Raw genomic sequence first — 22,839 nt, 5'->3', positions numbered from 1 at the left:
CCGCATTCCCCGGCAGCCCGTGCTATCTGCGATTTGAAGGGAGCACGTGTGAGTGGAGACGCCCCGGGGATGCAGGCTCCAGGTGGCAGCTCCCTGACTGCCCTTCTCAGTGACACAAATGGAAAACCTGAAAGCAAGACACCACATAGGTTCTAGAGGTGAGAGTGACTTCAGTGTGAAGAAAGGCGGGCTGCTCCTATGAGAGCAGCATGCACCGTGACCCAGAGCCAGTCCACAGTGATGCAGCAGTGACATCATTGTGTGAATTCCACGGAAGTTACATGGGAATACCCAGAAACACGTGCACTAGGACCCATCAGGCCAGAAGAGCGGGCCACAGACAGTGCGACAGAGAGCCTTTCTGCCCTTCAGGCCTTGAGCACCTCCCTCTTCAAAAAGCAACTAGTTCTAGTTTAAAAAAAAGAAAAAGGCATCTAGCTTAACCACACCTCACACAGCCTCTCCCGGTTTCTGATAAGACACCTGAGAAAACGCAGAACAGGCTGGAAGCCCACTCTGGGGCCAGCAGAACGGAGTGGAACGTAGGGTGGGTTGCCTCTTGGGCTGTGTCCTTGCTGAAAGCAAGTGGGCCCTCTTTGTCTGCACCCCGCCCTGGCTCTGGAACACAGAGTGGGTGCCAACCAGAAACCGGGGCCTGCCCTCAGCGTCCCGACTTCTGAGTCTGCTATGGTGGTGCCGCTGCTCCTAATGCTCCAGGCAGAGAAGGCAAAAATTCGTAATGAGGCCCAGGGCAAATGCATAAAGGAACAGAAAGTGCAGTACTAGGGTGAAGAAAATGAATCTTGTAGCAATGTTAATATCGGTGGTCATTTGTCAGTTGTCAGCCCCTTAAGAGTCACCAAATTTGACAGTTACCAGGGTCACTTTACATTCTAAGCGCTACGCTCAACAGTTTGGATTGGAAGGAAAAGAGGGATTGCAGCCAGGAAGGCATTTGGGACAGAAATCACATCTGTTTGGTTTCTCTGTGCCCAGTTCCTTGTACATGATAGGGCCCCAGTATATACTAGTGCAGATAGAGCAATTAGTGCAATCAAATGAAGGATTTGGGGTTTGCCCAGGTTTTCCATCCTGAGCAACGGTCTGGAGGTTGGAATGAGCAGGTCACTTAGGGGCCAGACTGTCAGAGTCCACATTAGGAAGCTCTGTAAGATGATGTTGGGGTTGGTTACCACAGCCTTCCTTGCCAGCCTTTGCAATTTCTGTTTAATTTCGCAAACGGCACATACGTGCAGTGGTGACCGAATGGAGGCTGGAAGGGTTGGTCCGAGCAGTTTGGAGGGAAAAGCGTACCGAGGGCAGGCAAGTGCCTCATTGGACGATTTCAGACACGCCAGTGTTCTGAATCCCAGTAAGAGGGTTTGTCCCTGCAGTTGCGTCTTTTTAAAAACGGCTTTTTCTTACAATGTATGCTTTAGATTCTGCTTCGTGAAGGTTGCAAGAAGATTCTTGTAGCAGACTCTTTGTCCTTACTGAAGAAAATGCACCGAACTCAGATGAAAGGCGTTCTGGTCGATGGTGGGTAAAATTGAAATAATCCTATTGGAATCATATGCTTTCCTTTCAGAAGAGACAGGGCAAGTAGAAATACTGTATGATCCCAAGTGTGTGTGTTTCCTTGCAGAGGAGAACATCTGTGAATCGTGCCTTTCCCCTATTCTTCCATCAGGTAAGGTGGTTGGCAGGGGCGAGATCCCCAAATGTGGGTTCATGAGGAGTGGAATTAAAATTTTGATGTTAACTAGTTACTAAATTGCAGAGCTTTTGGAATAATCCATTTTAGAGAAGAATTTCAGCCCACAGCGCTCCTTAGTCGCAGGCTGGTGCCGCAATTCTTGAAAGCTGAGGTGCTCACCCGGCAGGGGGTCTGCATTACTTGGGAGGTAAAGCCCAGATTGCTGGTCCCACCCCAAGAGGTGCGGGACCCCAGAATTTGCAGTTCTAACACATTCCCACGTGATGTGGATGCTACTTCAGGGGCCATTGTGTGAGATACCATGGCTTTAGAGTAAAACAAAACGAAAATCTACCATCGACAATGTTTAAATTCCAAGGGAGAAGAATCGTGTGTATCTGGGGGGAAAATTGAATAAGTACCCTCCCCTTTTCTTGAAACTTGGCTCTGCTCTGTGGTTCGAGGCACCTAAATTTCCCACATTTCAACAGAAACCTGTTCCTTGCCATCTAATCCGAACATAAGCCTGTGTTTATTTATAGTTGGCGGATCCATAGATCGTCATGTGTGATCAGAGCACCTTACATAAGGAGAGGACAGAAGAGGAAATTCCTTAATCTGAAAGTAGAAAGTAAAGCCGAGTTACTGGGATGCAAAAAGTGTTTTTATTGTGAATCCAGCATAGAGAGGTACTGAGAGAGCTGATGTAGGAATGTACTTAGCTTTATGGGATTAGAGAATAGGACTGGAACAGGACAAGTCATTCCACTCAGGGCCTTTTCTGGAGGAACTAGGTTGAGGTTGAGTGTTCATGTTGAAAACTGCAGTGGGTACAGGACAAGAAGGGAGCTGCCGTCGTGGTTGCTGGTAGCATGTCACCAGCAGTGCGGACGCAGAGGCGAGTTCCTGCGGGAGCGTAGGCGGCGCAGGGCTGGCTCCTAGCCTGGGACGGTGGTGGGGGCTGCTGGCCCCGCTGTGCCCAAACGGATGCCGCCCTGTGGGCTCGTAAGAAGCAGTAGGCGAACTGGCAGGATTTTCCTAAAGCCACAGAGTGGATTCAGCATAGGCTGTGTTTCTCGGGTCTAGGGAAGGGAGGAGGTCACGCGCATACTGATCCTAATTATTAGAATGAATGTGCTTGCATTCGCGGTGAGGTTGTCCCTCGTTTGTAGTCGCCACTGACGGGGAGACCAGGCACGTGACCTGGGACTCCGCCCCCGACGTTGGTACCTGCTTCTCATCTGACCACGGCCCCTCGGGGGCCATCTGTGGACACGCAGTCCTCCTAAGGCAGCTTATTGCTGGAAAATTAAACTGCAGCTGGACTTTCAGGCAGGATGGGGTCAAGTTCTCCACCTGCTTGTCGCACTGAGTGCTTGTCTCTCTGCCGCTGTCTCCCCACAGACGCCGCGAAGCCCTTCAGCGTGGTGGCCTTCCACTGCCGCCACATGTTCCACAAGGAGTGCCTGCCCGTGCCCAGCATGGTGAGTTGGCCCCTTGGCAGCCACCGACAAGAGAGCCATGTGGTCGGGAGGGTGCGCTCTGAAGTCTGCCCATCCTCCTGTGGCTTCTCGGGATTGGCTTTCTATCACACAGGAAAAATGAATTTATTTCTCAGATGCAGAATCTCCTATATGGTAGGCCCCCCTTATCCGCGGTGTCAGTTACCGTGACAGTCAGTCGTGCTCTGGAAGCAGGTGCTCTTCTTGGTGAATGGCCAGGAGGTCGGTAGTGGCCTCATGCTGGCCCACAGAGCCTCTGTCGCTCCGTCCCTTCGTCTCAGCACGCGGGCACCTCTCCTGTCGTCACCACAGCAGGAGTGAGTACAGTGTAAGACAGGGAGACCCCAGTCACGTGACCTCTGTGACAGTGTGGTGGTAGCACTGTCTCTTACTAACCTCTTCCGCACCTCGGTTCTCGTAGGTAGGGATGCACAGAGGAAGCCTCGTGTATTTGGGGCTTGGTACTGTCTGGTTTCACACAGCCACCAGGGGGTCTTGGAACTGACTCCTCGAAGATAAAGGGGGGTTACTGTGCTAAACATCAGAAAAGTAGATTCAGGAGGTGAATTCTTTGAGGTAAAATCGATGACTGTCAAACTGTAGAGACACAACGTATAGTGAGAACCATTTTATAGTTTGTAGAACTTTCTTAGCCTGGTTTCTGTAGCAAGACTGCTGTGTTTAAGGTCCTGTTCCTGTGTTCCCCTTGGTCACATGACACTTGTTTTGCTGTGGGGTATCCTCTGCGCCACAGTAACAGTTGGTGTAGACGGAGTCCTACATGAGCCAGCAAAATCTCCAGGAAAAGGAGTGCTGTTTCCTAGCTTCCTCCCCACCACCACCACTGCTCCCGTGGAGTATTTCTGAATAGCAGAGTAGAAGGAGCTTTCTTGTTAAAATACGTGTCTTCTAATGACCCTTCTAGAACTCCCCTGCACAGTTCTGCGGCATCTGCAGCGCCAAACACCGAGGGCCAGGAAGCGCCATTTTGGAGATGAAAAAGTAGCCCGGCTCCGTCATCCTCTTCCTCACCACTCTTCTGAAGACTGTTTTTGCAAAAACAGCAGCATTTGTGGACCCCAGTGCTGTTACAAGACTTGTATGTGTTTATGTTCTGCTCAGAGAAACATTTCTTCATCTTTGCCTGTCCCCTAGGTTTGCTCTGTGCGTTTGATGAAGTGAGGGAATACTCCATCCATGCCTCGAAATATTTGGGCTCACGGGCTGTATTTCATTATTTGTTGGGCTCATTCTTCACTTAGGAATAGAAAAGTCAGTCTGGAAGTTAGAAATGAATTTCTAGATCCTAGTCAAACTGTCTGGCCAGTGAGCGGCCTGCCGAGGGCGGCCCCTGCTGCCCGAAGGCACCACCCGGGAGCTGCCCCGCCAGCGCTCACCGCAACTTGGCACCTGTTTCCACGGGCTCTGCTGCTGTCAGTCCTCACGTTCCGGGTTTGGCTTTTTGTTGTTGTTGTTGATGTCATCAACTGTGATTGTCTTCTTAATAGGCATTTAATGAAACATTGTGTAAATTGTTACTTATTCAAGGACATCTGGGAATAACATGAGCAGGCCACGTCATGCTGTTGTATGGTGACTGATCACATGGTCCGTGTGTCTGTCGATCGAATAAATGTTAGCTCTCCCCATTAGGAAAGACTCCCTTTTAGTGGGTTGAACAGCTTCATCCTAGGATTCTGGCGCGCTGAGAGTGGAGGAGAGTTTCCACACCTTAGAGTGTGCGGGGTCGTAGTTAGCTTTCGCCATCAGGGAGGAAGAGAGGGACGCTGCGGAGTCCGAGAGGGATTCTCGGGAGAAATGAGACTGTCTGCTGATGGAGGGTGGGCATGACAAGTTTCCTGGAGCCTTCTCCAGAGCCTCATTGGCCCTTGTGGAACCTAGAGAACATAGAATGCAAGGAGAGAATTCAAACTTGGAATGTTTTACAGTTATTGGCTTCATCTGTCTTGGGATAGGTTGCCATCCTCTTGCTGTGGATGCAACTGTATGGAAAACACTGTCACCCATCTTAGTCCCACAAATGCGAATAAATGCAACTTTCTGCTTTGTCGTGGGGAGAGGGTGGGATGCTAATGAGTCCTGAACACAAACTGACTAGTGAACCTGGCATCTCCTCTCAAGCTCCCTATGCCTGCGGAACAACATACCGTGTCCCTTGGTTTCCTGACAAAGTGACTGAATTGTGGAGATGCTGTCACAGTCACGGGTGAAGGTGAGCTTCAGAGCAGGGCTCCTTTCAAGAAACCGAGGTTGGGGGTATTCAGAGGAAATTCACAGCACATCTCTGCAGTAGAGTCTAAAAGAATGTTCTCTAGCAGACAACGGGCTTTTCCCATTAGTCTTAAATTATCCCAAAGTGGAAAGTTCTCAGCCCCCTCAGCATCATATCCTCTTATTCCAAGGCTAGTGCTCTTTCTGTTCTGTTTCCCTTTTGTTCTAACCAGAGAAATCCTTCACAAAAAAGCCTCACAAGTGAGCCCACCTTGAAACACTGGTAAGAAGCAAAACCACTGCACTTAGGTTGGAGGGGAGGCGGTGGTTGCAAAGGCACATTCATCTCCCCTCCTTACAGAAAGCCATTCTGAAACAGCCAAGTTCAAAGTTACTCTGTGATAGCAGTTTTCCTTTGCTTTTAGCCCCAAGGGTTTTATACTAGTTTAAGAACGAGAAGGTCTTAACAAATTTTTAATTTGGTTGTCATCGTGTTAAACTATATATTTCACATCCTAAAAACAAACATTTGAGCAGTTACTGTGTGTCGGGTGCCATTAGAAGCACCTGATGGGAGCCCGCACCCTCATCATCTTACAGGTAAGGAAGCTGGAGCACCTCGGGGCCAAGCCATCCGTGTGAGGTCAGGGAGCAGGCCTTTAGCGTCTGTGATCTTAACCGCTGTGTATTTGATTCTTTGGGGTTTTTTAATGTATTTGACCTGTTGTGGTCAGTGCACAGAAAACAAAACCCACTGTCATCACAGAAGGGGATTTATTATAAAGTAGCCAATGGCTTACAGAGTCACCAAGAGGACTGAGGAAGCAGACAATAGGGAGAGCTTCCAGGAGCACCTGACAAAGCCGACCCGGAACCGGGCTGCCCAGGGCACCCCCAGCCCACCTCCACCAGAGTTCGAGCTGCACAGAGCGTGCAGCCTGCTTTTAAGTAAACTGTAAATAAAAATACAGACGTTCCTCGGTTTCTTTTAAAGTTCACCCAGTAACACCAAATAAGGAATGTGATGTGTGTACACGCATGTGTAGTAGACATTTCTCTGGGCTAAGCATCACCAGCTTTTTCTGGCTTCTCTGACCAAGACTCAGGCTCAGAAAACTCCACCAACTTGGATACGAAACCATCACTTGGGCTTCCCAGACACCTATCCCGGACTCATAGCTGATCGTCACTGTGTGAAATCTGCAGCTCAGGTTGGGGCGGTCTGAATCTGCGCAATGTTCGTAGCACTGAGCTGAGTTGTTCTGCATCCCAAAGGGAGGGGAACCGAGCGAGGAGGATTTTAGGGAATGCAAGCAACTGGGATAACCAAAGGGTTTTTAAGAAAAGACGAGTATTCACGCCTGTATGTCACCTTGATGCTGGACCCTTCTACCTACCCCAAGGGTTCAGTAGAGTCTGGCGTCCAAACTGTCATCTGTGAGTGGGTTCTATGGGAAACTGAGGAGCTGTGCTCTACATCTGGGACCCTGAAGAGCAGGGAAACAAAACAGTGGCAGGAGGCAAGAGCTGGAGTTGACTGGGAGCAGGAGCAAAGACCTGCGTTTGACAATAAGAGCATGAAAACCCCAGATATCCTGGCATGTTGGGAGAAGGCTGGTCTTCCTAAAGGGAAATGGATAAAGGCCTTGAGCCAATTTTATCTAAATGTCAAAGGACTGGCTCAATGACTTCAGTTACCATTGCGTCACAATGTTCATGCCCTCATTGATGACATCTGCCTATGGAGTTTAAACTTAAGCTTCAGTTAAAAAAAAAAAAAAAAGATTTATTAGATGGGGCGCCTGGGTGGCTCAGTCATTAAGCATCTGCCTTTGGCTCAGGTCATGATTCCAGGGTCCTGGGATCGAGCCCTCCATCAGACTCCCTCTCCCCTTGCTTGTGTTCCCTCGATTACTGTGTCTCTCTCTGTCAATAAATAAAATCTTTTAAAAAATTTATTAGAGTGTGTGTGTGTGTGTGTGTGTGTGTGTGTGTGTGTATTTGAGAGAGAGAGAGCGGGGGAGGGGCAGAGGAAGAGACAATCCCAAGCAGACTCCCTGCTGAGCATGGACCCCCCCCCCCCCCACCAACCTGGGACTGGATCTCAAGACCCTGAGACCATGACCTGAGTTGAAATCAAGCGTTGGACACTCAACCAACTAAGCCACCCATGTGCTCCTTAAGCTTCAATTTTTTTTTTTAAAGATTTTATTTATTTGACAGAGATCACAAGTAGGCAGAGAAGCAGGCAGAGAGAGAGAAGGAAGCAGGTCCCCTGCTGAGCAGAGAGGCTGATGCAGGGCTCAATCCCAGGACCCTGGGATCATGACCTGAGCCGAAGGCAGAGGCTTAACCCACTGAGCCACCGAGGCGCCCCCATAAAAGCTTCAATTTTTTAGATGATTTTACATCAGAAACTATGTACGTGAGGGTCACCAGGCTTTTATTGTAATCCTAGTGCTTACCCAGTTTTACGGGCATGTCTGTACATGCTCATCTCTTCACGGTTGTCTCACATCTCGTGTAAACAGGCGCTGTCGATGGCACGGGTATGGTGGAAGGAAATCGCAAATGACAGAATCGAGAATGAAAGTCACCTTGTAATATTTAATAAGCGTGGAAAACTTAACACAGATGAAATGCAAAATTCTTCGGTTACGCTCAGAAAAATGATTTGTAGAGATGGATCAGGAAGGACCTGGTTAGCAGTCCATACACACAGAGGCCTTAGCTAAATAGGAGGAGCATTTTGCTCTTAAGGTGGACCTAAGTTTTAACCCATGCTCTGTCACTATGAAACCATTTGGATAAGTTAGTATTTCCAAGCCTCACTTGCCTTAAATGTAGGACGGGGTGATCACTGTACCTACTTCGGAGTAGGTTGAAAGCCTGAAGATGCTGCGTGGAAAGTGCTTAGCTAGTACAAGGCACAGGAAAAGTAACCAGCGTGTAGCAAATGCTTCGTCAATGTCAGCCTCTGAGGTGGCCCCCATAATCCCTACCCTTTACTGGGGTTGGTCAGTGACCAATAGAATATGGGAATTGATGGTACATTCTTTCTAAGGTCCGCTCCTAAAGGTCACTGGGGCCTGGAATCATTTGCCCTGGAGGAATCCGGGCCATGAAGAGAGGCCCCTGTGGGGAGGGCCAGAAACCCTGCCAGCAGCATGTGAGGGAGCTCCGAAGGGACCCTCCATTGCCAGATGAGAGCCCACAGCCCCCACCAACAAGCGTGACTGCAGACTCCTGGCAGGTGCTCAGCTGGAGCCGCCCACCTCAACCGTTCTTGGATTCCTGATTCTCAGAAACCGAGAGAATGAATGTTTGTTGGTTTTCGTGGCTAAATATGGGGGTAATTTGCTAGGCAGCACTAGACAACGCATGTGGCAAGGGCCTCCTGAGTATTAGCTTGCATTTTGCCAAAGTTAATCTAGGTTGCTGTTGCTTGACCACAAAGAGGGAACATCAGTGACTAAAACAAATGCAAAATTGGAACGGACTGCCGGGCCGGTTTGCAGGAAGCAGAATCCTCCATTCTGCCGGTGAGGGCACTTTGTTGAGGACATTTTTTAGCAGAGGTTTTGACAAAGTAGAGAGGAGCAGCTAGGAGAGGACAGAATTTGGAATCCTACCGCGGAAGAAGCGAAGGAACTGGATAGCGCATTACTTCAAAGACATGAAAACGGAGGGGTGTACTCGTTTGCAAGGCTTACAAGTAGGTCCCGTACGAAGGGGAAACGTATGCTCTTGTTTCAGAAGTCCAGTTGCTGAGGTTAAACAAGTTCTATCAGGAAAGGTGTAAGCCCGAGAACTTTCTAACATCTGAGATGTCCAGCAACAGGTGCGTGTGCCCCCTTGGCCACATCTGGAGGTGAGGGGTGGGGGGTGTTCCAGCTAAGGCTGGTAAATATCCATCAAATCTGTGGGTTCAACTCTGGGCTGCCCGTTACAATAGCTGGATTCTAAGTCCCCTGCCCTCTCTAAGCATATCCAAATCCCTCTAGAAACAGCACATTTAATCAGTTAACTCTCACACTCTGTTATTTTTATACTCAGACCCAATGCCCATCTGTCGTGTGTCTAAATACCCACGTCTTTGGCTGGCTGATTAATTCAGTGTCACTACAGGGCCCTCACTCCCATCCTCCCTGCCAGGCAAGACCCACTTGCCTCTCCCATCTGACCGCTTTGCAGCTTCCTTTTACTTTTTGCCAGATTAATGTATGTTCTTTGGCTTAAAATAACGCCAGTTCTTATCTGCCAATGTTACTTTTACTTAAGTGTTGTTGGGTTTTTTTCCCTAAAAGGAAAAAAAAAACATGACTATGTTTCCACATGTGTTATGGGCCAAATTGTTTCCCCCTGAAATTTGTATGTTGCAAGTCCCCAACCCCCATACCTGAGACTAGGACCACCTGGAGATAGGGCCTCTAAAGAGGTAATTAAGGTAAAATGAAGTCGAAGGGGTGGGGTCTAATCCAAAATGACTGGTATCCTTATAAGAAGAGGAAATAATGGACACAGCCATATGCACACACACAGGAGAGATCGTGTCAGGACAAAGGAGAGCCCTGCTGACATCCTCATCTTGGACTTCTAGCCACCAGGACTGTGAGAAAATACATGTCTGTGGGTCAGACCATCTAGTCTGTGGTATTGTGCTCTTGCAGCCCTAGCAAATGAGTATGACATGAGAATTCCTCATTCTAGAAAGGGGCCTGTTGCTGCAGAAACTCAGTGCCCACTCTCCACCCAAGAGACCACTGCCTGTACTTCCCAACACCAGGCATACCACCCAGGCCCCCTCACCTGCTGGCTCGCCTTCCAGAACACCACGGGTCTAAAGGTTTGATGCCCAGCTTCTCCGCCAAAATGTATGGAAGGAAGTATAGCAGGAATCATTTATTCAAACACTGTGAAAGTCCACAGCATAAACTTTCAAATTCCAAAAATGTGGAAGAGTTGCTCGTAAGAGCTCAATAAAATATCTGTAGATGGTATTACGTGAATCAAAAATTTGTTTTAACATAACTCTTTAAGATTCTTTTTAGCTTCAACTTTTTAAAAAGTTTGTACTAAGATTTAGGTTCAAGACATGTACTTTGACCTCTCCAGACACTAACATAACTACATTCGTCAGTCGGGACACTTGGTTGCAAGAGAAACTAAACTCAAGCCAAGCTTGGTCAAAATGGAGAATTTGTTGTGGGGTCATGGAATCGTAAGAGGGCCGGTGTTGTACCCGGGCTGCAGGACTCCAATGAGGCCAGTACTTTAACTGGAAAGCACACCCTCACACAGATTGAGGACACAAGTTGGACTTCCTGAAGGAGGCGGCACCTGCCATCGACTTCCTTCGCACAACCCAGAGAATCAGACTGATGAGCCCAGAAGCAGCAGCGGCAGCTCACCGGTGTTTGAGCTAACACTTGATGCTTTCTCAGTTGTGAGTCATGTCAGCTAAAGCGTGGGGACCACTCCTCGAGCAAGGATAACATCTGGGCTCAACTTCTTAATACTGGAGGAGAAAGTGCTGACAGGAAGAAAAGAGAAATAGTCCCCAGATGCCTCCTTACGCATTCCTACACATCTGTCAGCTTAAACATCGCTTGGTCAGAGTTGTCTTCTCTGCTTCTCCAGGTAAGTCTTTCTTCCCTGTTAAGTGCCTTCATAGAACCTGGACTTCTCCTGTGAACTCCTGAAGTTAAGTACCCGCTTGATTCCCATTAGACTCTTAATTCCCAGATATCATATTAATTCTATGTCTATTCTCTATGCCTAACTAAGTGGCGTTTATATACAAGACACTCAAATGTGTTTGCGGACTACTGGGAAAACCGTTAATTCTGTATTAACTGCAGTCTACTCAGCCCAAATCCAGTAGCTGAAGGGAACATAGCCAAGTGCATGCTAGCCCCTAACTGGCCTCATCCCGGGTCGGTCTTCATCCATCTCCTTCTGTTTTGCTCAAGTGGTCAAGTAAAACAGTACTGCCATTGTGATCTTGAGATAGTCCAAAGGATTGGCTATGATCCTTTCTGTTCTGTGGTGATGATTAAAAAGGAGAAGAAGGAAAGAGGAGGAAGGTGAGGAAGGAAAGGGAAGAGAATAAAATTAATTTTGGTCTGAAAATTGGGAGGTCAAAGAGATCTATAGCTTCCGATGAAGAGAACAGCATCTTGGGAGCTGTAACTCTAGATGACAGCAGTACTCCTAAGGGGCCCTCACCTTTCCCTAAAGCTGCCATTTTCCAGAACCTCTGGCTTTTCTAAATTCAAAATAAGTCAGAATTTGCTTTTCCCCTTTCTATGTTCACCTGGCATCTTGTATGTTTCTCTGGCATAGCATGTGATCATCGTGTGTCCCAGCTGCTTGAGTAGGCAAGGCTCTGGAAGGCAAAGATGATGTCATATGTATATATATCCATCTCTAGGGCCTATTTAAAAAACTTGTCACAGTTCCAAGACTTAATAATGTGTTGCAGATACCCAGAAAGGTAGAATGACTGACCCAAGGGAAAGTGTGAGAATCAGAAGCTGTAAGGTCTGTGGGACTCTACCACTCCAGGCTCTTTGTTTTCACCTTGCGCTTTTCTCTTCATTTCTATCAACATGCCATCCTGTCGCAGGAATGAAATAAAGAATGAAAGCTGAAGAAAGTTCTAACAACGTATTTAGCACGCAGTAGCTTCTCAACATCTATTTCTTGATTTAAATGCTTCCAAAGGGAGCGGATCCATCGTAGCTGAGAGCTGTCCCTTGCTAGTGTCATCATCTTGCTAACCAAATCCAGAAGAACCAGACGGTGGAGAATGATTCAGCCTCATGGTCATCCAGAATACTGATCAGACTGGCAGCTTCCCAAGGGGCACCATCCTCTAGGAATATACAATATGGAAGACCCACCAAGGAATGGAACTGCTTGGTTTTTAGCTTGCTTTCTTCGTTACACTTCCACAGGAACAATAGTCTTTTCTGAAATATCTTTGACTCTCTGCCATATAACCTTCAGATGACCCTGTTTTTAAGGCTGCACCCTTCACACACGGTTAGGAGACTCTTTCAAGATCACTGGAAACGGACTGCAGTTTTCTTCCCAAAGCACCTACAAATTCTTATATTCATTTAATATAGAAAAATGACTTTAATAATCTCCGCAGCCTGGTCACTGGCAGTAGCCGAGCTAGGGTTTTATGAATATAATTTTTCTTTGTGGCCACAAAAATAATGGAAACGTCATTTTTTTTCCCCCAGGAACAAAGGGTGAAGTAACTGAGTGGAAAAGACAGATTGATCTCAAGAGACTTGAACTAAGGTCTTTCCCAGAAACGCATTTAGAGTCCACCTGAGACTCAAAGTGGGGAGAGTCCCCTCTTCCAACCCTTCCAGAAAATTCTATTAGCCATGATTAGCACAAACTGGTTTACATGTGTACTTGGAGCCACTGGATGGGAGTCGGTCCCATGCAAACCACACAGATTGAGAGTGGGGAGGAGGCTGTGGTTAGGAGGAGGTGTTAAACTGAATATATTTTTAATACATTTAAATAACCTGTAGAAATTAAAAAAAAAAAACTCCATAAGCTCCCCAAGAATTTTCCACAGTCTACTACACCCTCACTTGCAAGACTGGTGCACTGTGTACTATACTGGGTAGAAGGGTTTAAATAAAGGATGAATAACACAGTCTCTGAGCTCAAGAAACGAATTAGAGTTTCTTTCAGACAGAAACTGGTCAGGTACAGAGAAACCTCCTACTCCGTTTCAAAGAGGACATTTAGCACAGGGAAGTGTGTGACAAACGTGCGCTGAGGGAAGCATGAGGGAGACCAGAGAGGCAAAAGGGAGGAAGGCTGGCAGCCCTGGGCAGCGCGCGGCAGCCGCTGGGACTCGCCCTATTGCTGCGAGGCCCCAGCGGCCGCAGCCGGTTCTGGGTCGGCCGAAGCCCAGCCGCACCGACCCGGGAGGGAGCTGCGGAAACGTGCTGCGGGCGTCCGCGGTCACGCAGACCTGATGTCCCTGGGGCCACCGCGCTGGCGACTGCAGCACATGCCAGCCACTGTCCCCAACTGCCAGGGCGTCGGCACCAGAGGTCAGAAGCCGCTCCCTTCCTCCTGCCCCCTGATCTCCCAGCTGTGTGCTCTGTGGGCGGGATGGAAGCACCTGGCCCGCAACGTGGCTCCAAGTCCCCAGACGGCGGCGACCGAGCCGAGGACAGACGGGGGAGGGGGGGGCGGAGCGAGGACAAGACCCCGCCCCGCCCCACCGCGCCGCACGTGGTTAGCCACGCAGCAAACGCCTGAGCCGCTACAGCTGTGTGTGAGGACACCATGCCACGCATCCACGGGCTGGGGACGGCCGCCGGAGCCAGCCCTGGAGGGATGCGCACAAATGAGCCCTTGGTTTACCCCTCCAGCCCGCAAGCATTAACTGCCTCCACGCGCCGCCTAAAGGGGCGATAGACTTCAGGTGGCCGCAGCCACTCGTGTGAAGGGGAAGAGTCCGTCACATCACCGAAGTGCACGAAGTGCGGGAAGAAGGGGACACTGAAGGCCACACTGGAGTCCCTCCCCAGCGCGTGCGGGGGCGGGGGGGCGTCACTGGAGCACCTCAGTCACGGAATGACAGAATCAGACTAACCTCCGGTCTGGAGAAGGTATTTTAGGAGGGACCAGCCCGGGAGAACGGCCCCCGCCCCGCCGGTCCATGAGGTTGGGGGTAACAAGGCAGGCGGGGCCGGGGGGGCCCTCAGTGCCCTTCACGGCAGGCTCCCCGCCGCATGCAGGGGAACTGCGGTCCCCCTCAGTCTGCACAGATCATGAAGATTCCCACCCGAGGACGTTTACAAACAGAATTCCAGGTCTTGAGAGAGAAACATGGGTCTTTGGAAAGAGTTTCAAGGTCGACACTGCCGGTGACATGCATGTCATCAAAGCACGTGAGCTCGCCCGCCGTCCCCGCGCCCCCACACCTACCCGTCGTCTACCGGAATCGGTTCTGATTTTTAATAGGAACGAAATGGGGGGGTTGTATATAAAGAAAGCATACTGCGTCCTTGTGTTATCAGTTCAAGTGAACAGGAACACTGGGGTCATTTGGGATGGATGACGGGAGACGGGCCCGCGGCATGTCCCAGGAACTAATATGCCCCCTTAGAAGGTCCGTAAGGGCAGCGCGCATCCGCTCATCCGCCATGACACCAACCCCCCGCACCACCACCCCGGGCAGGAGACTGGGGGCGGAGGGTGGCGCGAGCACTCCCGCAGGATTCCTGGACAACGATGTCCAGCCCCGCCTTCCAGGGCTCTGACCCGCCGGGGACGAGAGGTGACCGGGGAGGGGGGGGCACCGCGTTCTGCCACACGGAACACTGTGAAGGGTTATCAAGGGTTATCGGGCCAGCGGGCTCCTGGCCAGGAGAGAGAAATCATTTGAAAGCCCATGACAGGAGCAAGAAGAGTGAGGACTGGGAGGTGAAACTGCTGCCCATGGGGGAGGCAACTTGGAAGTGGGCTGGAGGACGGGATGAGAGGGACAGCTGGGGCCAGAAGCGAGGACGGACGGGACTGCAAGTGGCTTCAGGGACTGATTGCAAGACGCACCCCTCTGCTCTGCGCCTCTCCTGTGCTGCAGGGCAGTCTAAGTTGGTCACCCAGTGTTGTTGTCTTTGCAAAACATTCCACCACAGAACTTTGCACACGCGTACAAAAGACGGAGTTTATAACCCTTAAGTGCTCCTTATCCAACCTCAATCATTTTTAGTTTAGTCACCCTTGTTTCTTCTGTATATCCTCCCCCCTACACCACCAGGTAATTTCAAAGCAATTATACATATTTCATTCTTTTTTTAAAAGATTTTATTTATTCATTTGACAGAGATCACAGCTAGGCAGAGAGGCAGGCAGAGAGAAAAAGGGAAGCAGGCTCCCTGCTGAGCAGAGAGCCCAATGCAGGGCTCGATCCCAGGACCCTGGGATCATGACCCAAGCTGAAGGCAGAGGCTTTAACCCACTGAGCCACCCAGGTGCCCCTACATATTTCATTCTAAATATTTATATATATATATATACATATATATATATGTCTTGAATACTGTTATACCAAGATTACAGTCTCATAGCTAAAAAGTAATTTCTTGGGCGCCTGGGTGGCTCCGTCTGTTCAGCATCTGCCTCTGGCTCAGATCAGGACCCTGAGGTCTTGTACTTAAGCCCTTCTGGGGAATCGCAGCTCTTCATGGAGTCTGCGTCTCCTTCTCCCCCTGCCCGTCATTCGCCCTCTTTGTGCTCGCTCTGTCAAATGAATAAATAAAATCTTTTAAAAAATAAAAAATAATTTCTTAACAAATATTCAGTCATTGGCCACACTAGCCTTTTTTTTTACAATTCGTTCACATCATGAACCAAACCGTCACATTGACAGGTTTCCTAACTCCTTTTTAATCTATAGTTTCCCCCCTGCCCCCTTTTTTTTCCTACTAGAAGTTTATTGGTAGTTTAATAATTTTTCTTCCAATCATAAAAGAAAGTTTACATTTGCATTGAAAAAAATTTGGAAAATGCCAAAATGCGTAATTTTTTAAAAATTGCCCTGTATCCCAGTATCCAACTGAGTCAACATTTTGGTATTATCTCCTTCCTGGTACAGTTTGAGGTAAAAATTAAACAGAAAAAATAAGACCACTATCACAGAGTGACCTATCATTGCCTTTTCCTATAATCCCACTCCCTTTTCCTACACTCTATGTATAGATATATCTCTGCCTCTACCTCTATATATCAGTAGACAGATATAGAGATATAGGTTGATATAGATATCTTTGTTACATTGTGTCTGTCCTTAAAATAAATCCTCAGCGCCTACAATATGCCCATTCTTTAAGGTTCCTGAAACATATTAACAAGATTGCTCTCCAGAAAGACTACCAGTGTGTTCTCTCACCAGCAATGTTTGAGAACACAAGCAATCCTCAATGGTTGGTGGGGCTGAACTCGAAAATGACTTGGTTTGGAAAAATCAGGGAAACCTTCTGGAAGCTAGAGTGGGCAGGGGGTAGGCTGCCACCAGCCTATGACACAGCCATGTGAAGACAGTCTGCTGAGCAAGGAGGTGTCCACAGTCCCTCAGGGAGCTCTGTAAGCAGTGGAAAGGCAAGAACTGTTGAATTCTGCTCACCAGGTCTATAGGAACAGAGTTGTCCTGAACACCGAGAGTTACAACCCTTCAGTCAGCCTTCCTGAGGGTGCAGACCAAATACATCCGTCCTTGAACACAGCTTGCTTTTCGGTTTCCCCTCTAATCCTGTCTGAATGTTTAATAAAAAGGATGTGCCAATTTCCTCATACGATTTTGCTCAAATCAGTTTCATCTCCTGACCAGGTGTTTCTGCACAGTTCTGATCCTCCTCAGGATTACTGATTTCTGTTATGTCTACTTGTGTGTGTGACTTTGCAAACTCACGAGTAGCTGAGCCTTACCCAAGAACAGTCTTTAATTTTGGAAATTTCACAAAAATAATTTAGCACAGTGGTAGGTCCTTAAAAAGAATTAAAGCAGGATTCCTGCCTTCCAGAAGTTTGGAAATTCCTCTGAATATAGGAGCATATAGTCAACTCAGATGAATTTTAAGAAGAAAAAGAGTCAAACAACCCAAGTAAGAAGCAGACAAAAGATAGAAGCAATTCACGGAAAAGCAAAACAAATGGCAAAACCACAGAAAAAGCTCAATCTCACTGATATGTAGGGAAATGCAATAAAATATGCCCAGGCTGTTGGCAAGGTACTCAGAACAGATAGATTTATACACCGTAGGTTGGAGGTGTAAATTGGTCACAGTTTTTTGGAAGGTAATTTGGCAACATTAATTAAAGTTAAAAACATAGTTTCATCACAGTAATTCAACTTGTAGAATCTATCCTTCGAGAAATTCTCATACTTGTGCACAAAAAGCACCATCAGTGATGGTCACAGTCAAGCATCTATCAGTCAAGTCCTGCCAAAGCCATGGCTCGTGCTCTGGAATTCTAGAGAACAACCTCAAGACTACAATAGACCAATCCCTAAAGTAGACCGAGCTCTAGGATATATTACATTGTAAATAAAGAAGTCGCAAAATAGTGTCCACAGACTGGTTCTATTTATGTACAATAAAGCAAACAATCATGTTTTTTGGGTATGTGTATAACTGTAAATGCATAGAAATAAGAGCAATAATTTGCCTCTCAGTTGGAGAGAGGCACTCTGGAAATCACTTGGGGATTTTTGGCTTTGTATTGTTTGCATAAGAATGTATTTACCTATGACTTGGGTAACTAAGGAAGGATTTATATAAAATGTTCAAAGGATCAGCAGCAGCAAGGTGAGATTCCTACAGTCACAAGTTTCATCAGGAAGGAGGGGTTATCTCTTGAACCTCTTGGACCTTGAAATTAAAGACCCCTTATAGTTTCACATCTTCTAATGTATGGTAGGTTCCTCAGTGTTTTCCTTGAAAAAGAAGTAAAATGGTCTTGCTGGTTCTTCCAACAGTTCAATGCCAAGTTCATTCTGACCCGAAGAACTCTGTATAGCATGCCACTAGTCAGTGTGTTAAGGACCCCACAGGAAAACATTTTTATCAGCTACTGATTGTTTTGATATGTGTAGGTACTACCGTGACTTGGTGGTCTTAGCAAGGTCAAGACACACTTTCAGATTGAATCTTCTATGGCATTTTCTCAGAGCCAACTCAAGATGCGGATTTGCCTTATCATCAGGCTTGTGGGTGATGTACTTTTTTTTGAGAAGGCGGCAAAACTTGGCTTGCCTTCTTTTGAAAGGCGTGATTTTTATTTTCTCAATCTGTGTATCTTGTGACGAGTGTTGGGAAAATTACTAGGATCAGTGATAAAAATTTAATTTTAAGCTACATTTGAAAAAGTAAAATCCTGTTTCTGTCATCCTTTTTAATAAAGAAGAGGATCGAGAAAATTTCATCAGCCAGATGAGATCATGATATGAACCATAATCTTAACGTTTTGAAAGAAATCTACAGAAAATCCATGAAGATGAAGGGGAGGGAGGAAGAAAACGATGATTCCAATATGTTGATCATAAGTAAGTGTTGGTTGGAAGAGGATTTTGCAGTGATTTAGAGGAAGCTCTTCAGGGCAGCCTGCTGGTCTCAGCATATGGAAGAGGTTTGTATATCTAAGGTCTTTTGTTCTCCCCAGCTGCAGAAATTCTAAGTTACTTTGTCCATTTGCAGTGTTTCCCCCTACACACATGTCCGCACTGCTGACAGCTAAAACACAGGCACACTGAAATACACAGAGAAGAGGAATGGTGTCCAGTACCATCCTTGGGATAATTTGTGATCCGGGAAAAGCCCTGGTTCTCTGCCTTCTTCGAGCACTTCGTGGATCAGGGGACTTAAAAATAGAGGAAGAAAGGGGCACCTGGGTGGCTCAGTGGGTTAAGGCCTCTGCCTTCTGCTCAGGTCATGATCCCAGGGTCCTGGGATCGAGCCCCGCATCAGGCTCTCTGCTCGGCGGGGAGCCTGCTTCCTCCTCTCTCTCTGCCTGCCTCTCTGCCTACTTGTGATCTCTGTCAAATAAATAAATAAAATATTTTAAAAAATAGAGGAAGAAAAAGAGAATTCCTACTACAGTGTACTGAGATGGCTACCAGACTATCTCACATACTTTCCTTACAATGTAATTACCTCAACCACTAGAGGACAGCAGAGGGGACCAAGGCTGGATCATAAAAATGCCAAGCACTTACACATTTTTCTCTCAGAACTCTACCAACCATGCTCTGAGAAAATCCCAGGCACACATACGAAGAGGTCCTGAATAGGTGGTTCAGGTGACAGTTCCAGCTGAAGTCCCCGCAGACAGCCAGATCAGCCATCATACCTCTGAGGAAGGCCTCTAGGTGACTCCCATCCCAGTCGCCCCCAAATGCAACCCCCAGTGAGAACTGCCTTGCTGAACCCAGGCCACTCACTCCCAGTATGGGCAGAGATAATAAAATGGTTGCTATTGTTTTAAGCCATAGGTGTTTTTGTTTTTTTTTTTTTTTTAAGATTTTATTTGAGAGAGAGAGCAAGTGAGCATGGGCAGGGGGAGAGGCAAAGGGAGAGGGAGAGGGAGAAGCTGGCTCTCCGCTGAGCAGGGAGCCCGATGCAGGACTTGATCCCAGGACCCTGGGATCATGACCTGAGCTGAAGGCAGATGCTTAACCAACTGAGCCACCCAGGCACCCTGAGCCAAAGGGTGGGGTGGTTTTTTTGTTGTTTTTGTGTATTTGTTTTTAGTAGTGAGAATTATGCTTCTTAAACAATTACTCTGTTGTAGAGCCTGTAAGTATTGTACATTTTGTCACCGACACTCCACAATTGTCCTACTGAAGAGAAGGCGGGGGAGGCCTGGTGGTCAGGGAACACTGCCGAGGTCACTCTCCGGGGAACTGGCCGTCTGCGGTTCAGATCCAGGGGAGGGTAGAGCCCGACCTCTTCTCTACCTCACGGTGGCCTGTCCCTTGGATGGCACAAGGCATGCCCTGGAGGCTCCTGGGAGGCCATCCCATCCCCCATCCATACCCCTGGTTCCAGCTGGGCAGCTTTGCCCTCCAGCACTTGGCAGAAACCTGCAGGAGGCACAGCAGCTGCGTCTCTAACTTCCTGCTCGTTACTTAGGACTGACACCGGCCACGGCTGCACCCTGATGCCGGGTCCTCACTCTGGTCACGAACTGCAGTTTGTGCTCTTTTTTGGTGTCAGTGTGGTAAAATGAACCTAACGTTTCTGGATTCCAAAAGGCTTCCCTGACTTTTCCAAACCAATTGGCTTTCTATTCCAGCCCCTCTAACCACGGATTATGTTCATGTTCTCAAACGTCGCTGGGCAGAGTGCACCTGATGGTCCCGTGGCCGGTTCCACGGCGTTGCAAACGTTCACACAGCGTTTGCAACCACCAACCCACCCAGCTCTAGAGCTTGATCTTCCCCTTTGGAACTCTACCCCGCCCCCAGTCCCGGGTAACCACCCTTCACTTTCGGTCCCCAAAATCTGACGAGTCTAGGTGCTTCATCGAAGTGCAATCGTGCAGGAGTCGTCCCTATGCGACGGGTTTATTTCACCGAGCATCACGTCCTCAAGGTTTATTTTGTCGCGTTTCAGAATTTCCTTCCCTTTCAAGGTTGATTACTATTCTAGTGTATGTCGATACCACATCATCTTCATCCATTCATCTGTCAACAGACATCGCGGTTGTCTCATTTTGGCTACTATGAATAATGCTGCTGTGAACATGGGTGTGCAAGGAATTGGGTGTGCAAGTTCCTCCTTTAACTTCTCTTTTGTATATCCAACAGTGGAACTGCTAGATCAGGGGTAGTCTTTTTTTTTTTTTTTTTTTCATTCCTACCAACAATACACAAGGGTTCCAATTTCTCCACATCCTTTGCCAACACTTGTTATACATTTGTTTTTTATGAAGCCACCCTAACGGGCGTGGGGTGATAACTCACTGCTGTTTGCATTTGCATTTCCTTCTTGAGAGCTACTAAGTTGGGGATGATCAGTCACACAGAAGTAGATAACTGGGACATTGATCAATCACAATGCTCTTGAGCACTGCCTTAGATAGACGGCCCTGTCTGTATAGAAACAGCTTATTATTCCCGTCCTTCTGGAGCAGTCTCTCCTCCTCTTCACGTTCTTAGAGGCTTAATGCTGTTGCCTACCTCTAAAAGAATGCTCAAATCCAGCTCTTCTCTCCAGCTGGCCACCGCTGCTCTAGTTCGGTTTCTTGGAACTTCGTACTTGGACTTCCAGTTTCCATGCAGGAATTCCTTCTCTGTACTGACTGAAAATGTGTTTGCACAAATCCCGAGGGGAAAAAAGTCAGCCGAGAAATTGGAAAATGGAAAAAATGCTATAATTCAGTAATGCTCAAAGCTTAACCGTCAACAGAGAGGTCACTGTGTTGAGAGACTCCATCGGTGTCACGGGCAGGAAACCCTGATGAGGGAATCAAAGATACAGGATAGCATTTTCAGACACCAGGGCTGGAGCACGGAGCAGGGGGTGTCACCATCTGATCAGTCTCACTTAAAGCGGTTGCCATGTTACTAACGTATTTGTGGTACTGTCTGCTGATCAGGAATCCTTCTCGTAAGCAAAAGCAATGGTAATAAGTTTATACAGGTTCTACATTTCACATAATTCTTATGAGTGGGATTCCAATAAGTAACAAGTTTAAGAGGCAAAATCAGTCCTTTAATTTGGCAATTTCAACATCAACACATGATTCTGTCTACTGGTGTCAGTTTTGCTAGGAGATCCAAGTGTTTATTTGAATACTCCCTGATCGTGTTCATGGTTTTCCAGTATTTATGTGCTGTAAGCTCCAGTGCATCATAAATATTTTGACAGAAGTACAAAGAGAAGAAAATACGAATGTGGAATATTCCAATGGGGAATGAGAAACTGATGGAAAAACAATCAGCAAAAGCAGATAGATTATAAATTTGACAGCAAATCTCAAGGCAGGGCAAGTAGACACAAGGTGTTCATTGGTAAAAAGGAATAGGCTTCTGTGAAGTAGCAACTACCCTAAAGCCCAGTGTGAGGGTGCTTTGGGGGCACGCCTGGAAATTCGACTACTGTCCAGGTGAAGCAAAAGAAAGCTTTGACTTCTGGGATATTTGTCATGAAATGAAAATCAAGACCGTAGGATGGGGCAGTTGGTGCTTTAGAATTTTTAAGTTTTCACTTTAAGAATGGGCAACTGACCTGACACTAATACCACACTGTATGCCAACTACCAAAAAAATAAAGAGTGGGAGAGGGAAACTCTTAGTTTCGGCTCAGGTCATGATCTCAGTGCCATGAGATCGAGCCCCACACTGGGCCGCACACTCAGTGTGGAGTCTGCTTGAGATTCTCTCTCCCTCTCCCTCTGTTCCTCCTCACCCCTGGTCAATCTCTCTCGAATCTTAAAAAAAAAAAAAAGTGGGAAAATGGATAACTTAAATACTAAACATGATATTTCAAGTTTTTTTTTAAATATTTTATTTGCTTGTCAGAGAGAGAGAGTATACAAGCGGGGGAGCAGCAGGTAGATGGAGAATCCCCACTGATCAGGGAGCCTGACACGGTCTCGATCCCAGGACCCTGGAATCATGACCTGAGCCAAAGGCAGCTGCTTAACTGACTGGGCCACCCAGGCATCCTGGTATTTGAAGTTTTAAAAAATGCTTTTCAGTTGGCATTTATGCCCATATTCCCAACCTATGTTTCTACTAGGTAGAGATCATTTTTACATGCTATTTAAACATATCCTGTCATAATATATTGGCCAGCAATAAATTAAAAAAAAAAACTATCCACCTATTATTATATCTTTTCAGCAGAAAATTAAAAG

The 22,839-nt window shown here is 47.4% G+C and overlaps 1 protein-coding gene across 2 annotated transcripts in view; it reads left to right on the top strand.

Annotated features, from left to right (window-relative positions):
• Window positions 1-7,231, top strand: part of LOC111156994 (VPS41, HOPS complex subunit) — a 175,697-nt gene extending 168,466 nt beyond the window's left edge. Inside the window, exons 26-29 of one of the 2 annotated variants that reach the window (XM_022518194.1) lie at window positions 1,440-1,539; window positions 1,646-1,690; window positions 3,101-3,180; window positions 4,124-7,231. In XM_022518194.1, the coding sequence (XP_022373902.1) occupies window positions 1,440-1,539; window positions 1,646-1,690; window positions 3,101-3,180; window positions 4,124-4,204 (306 nt within the window). In that variant the 3' untranslated portion in view covers window positions 4,205-7,231. The remainder of the gene's footprint in view (window positions 1-1,439; window positions 1,540-1,645; window positions 1,691-3,100; window positions 3,181-4,123) is intronic. The other variant, XM_022518195.1, reaches the window with a different exon arrangement.
• Window positions 7,232-22,839: the final 15,608 nt, after the last annotated feature.

Source organism: Enhydra lutris, unplaced genomic scaffold (assembly GCF_002288905.1).
Source record: "Enhydra lutris kenyoni isolate GAN:26980312 unplaced genomic scaffold, ASM228890v2 scaffoldscaffold51, whole genome shotgun sequence".
Lineage (NCBI taxonomy): Eukaryota > Metazoa > Chordata > Mammalia > Carnivora > Mustelidae > Enhydra > Enhydra lutris.
The sequence above is the reverse complement of the archived record's forward strand: the minus strand, read 5'-3'. Positions and strand labels throughout refer to the sequence as shown.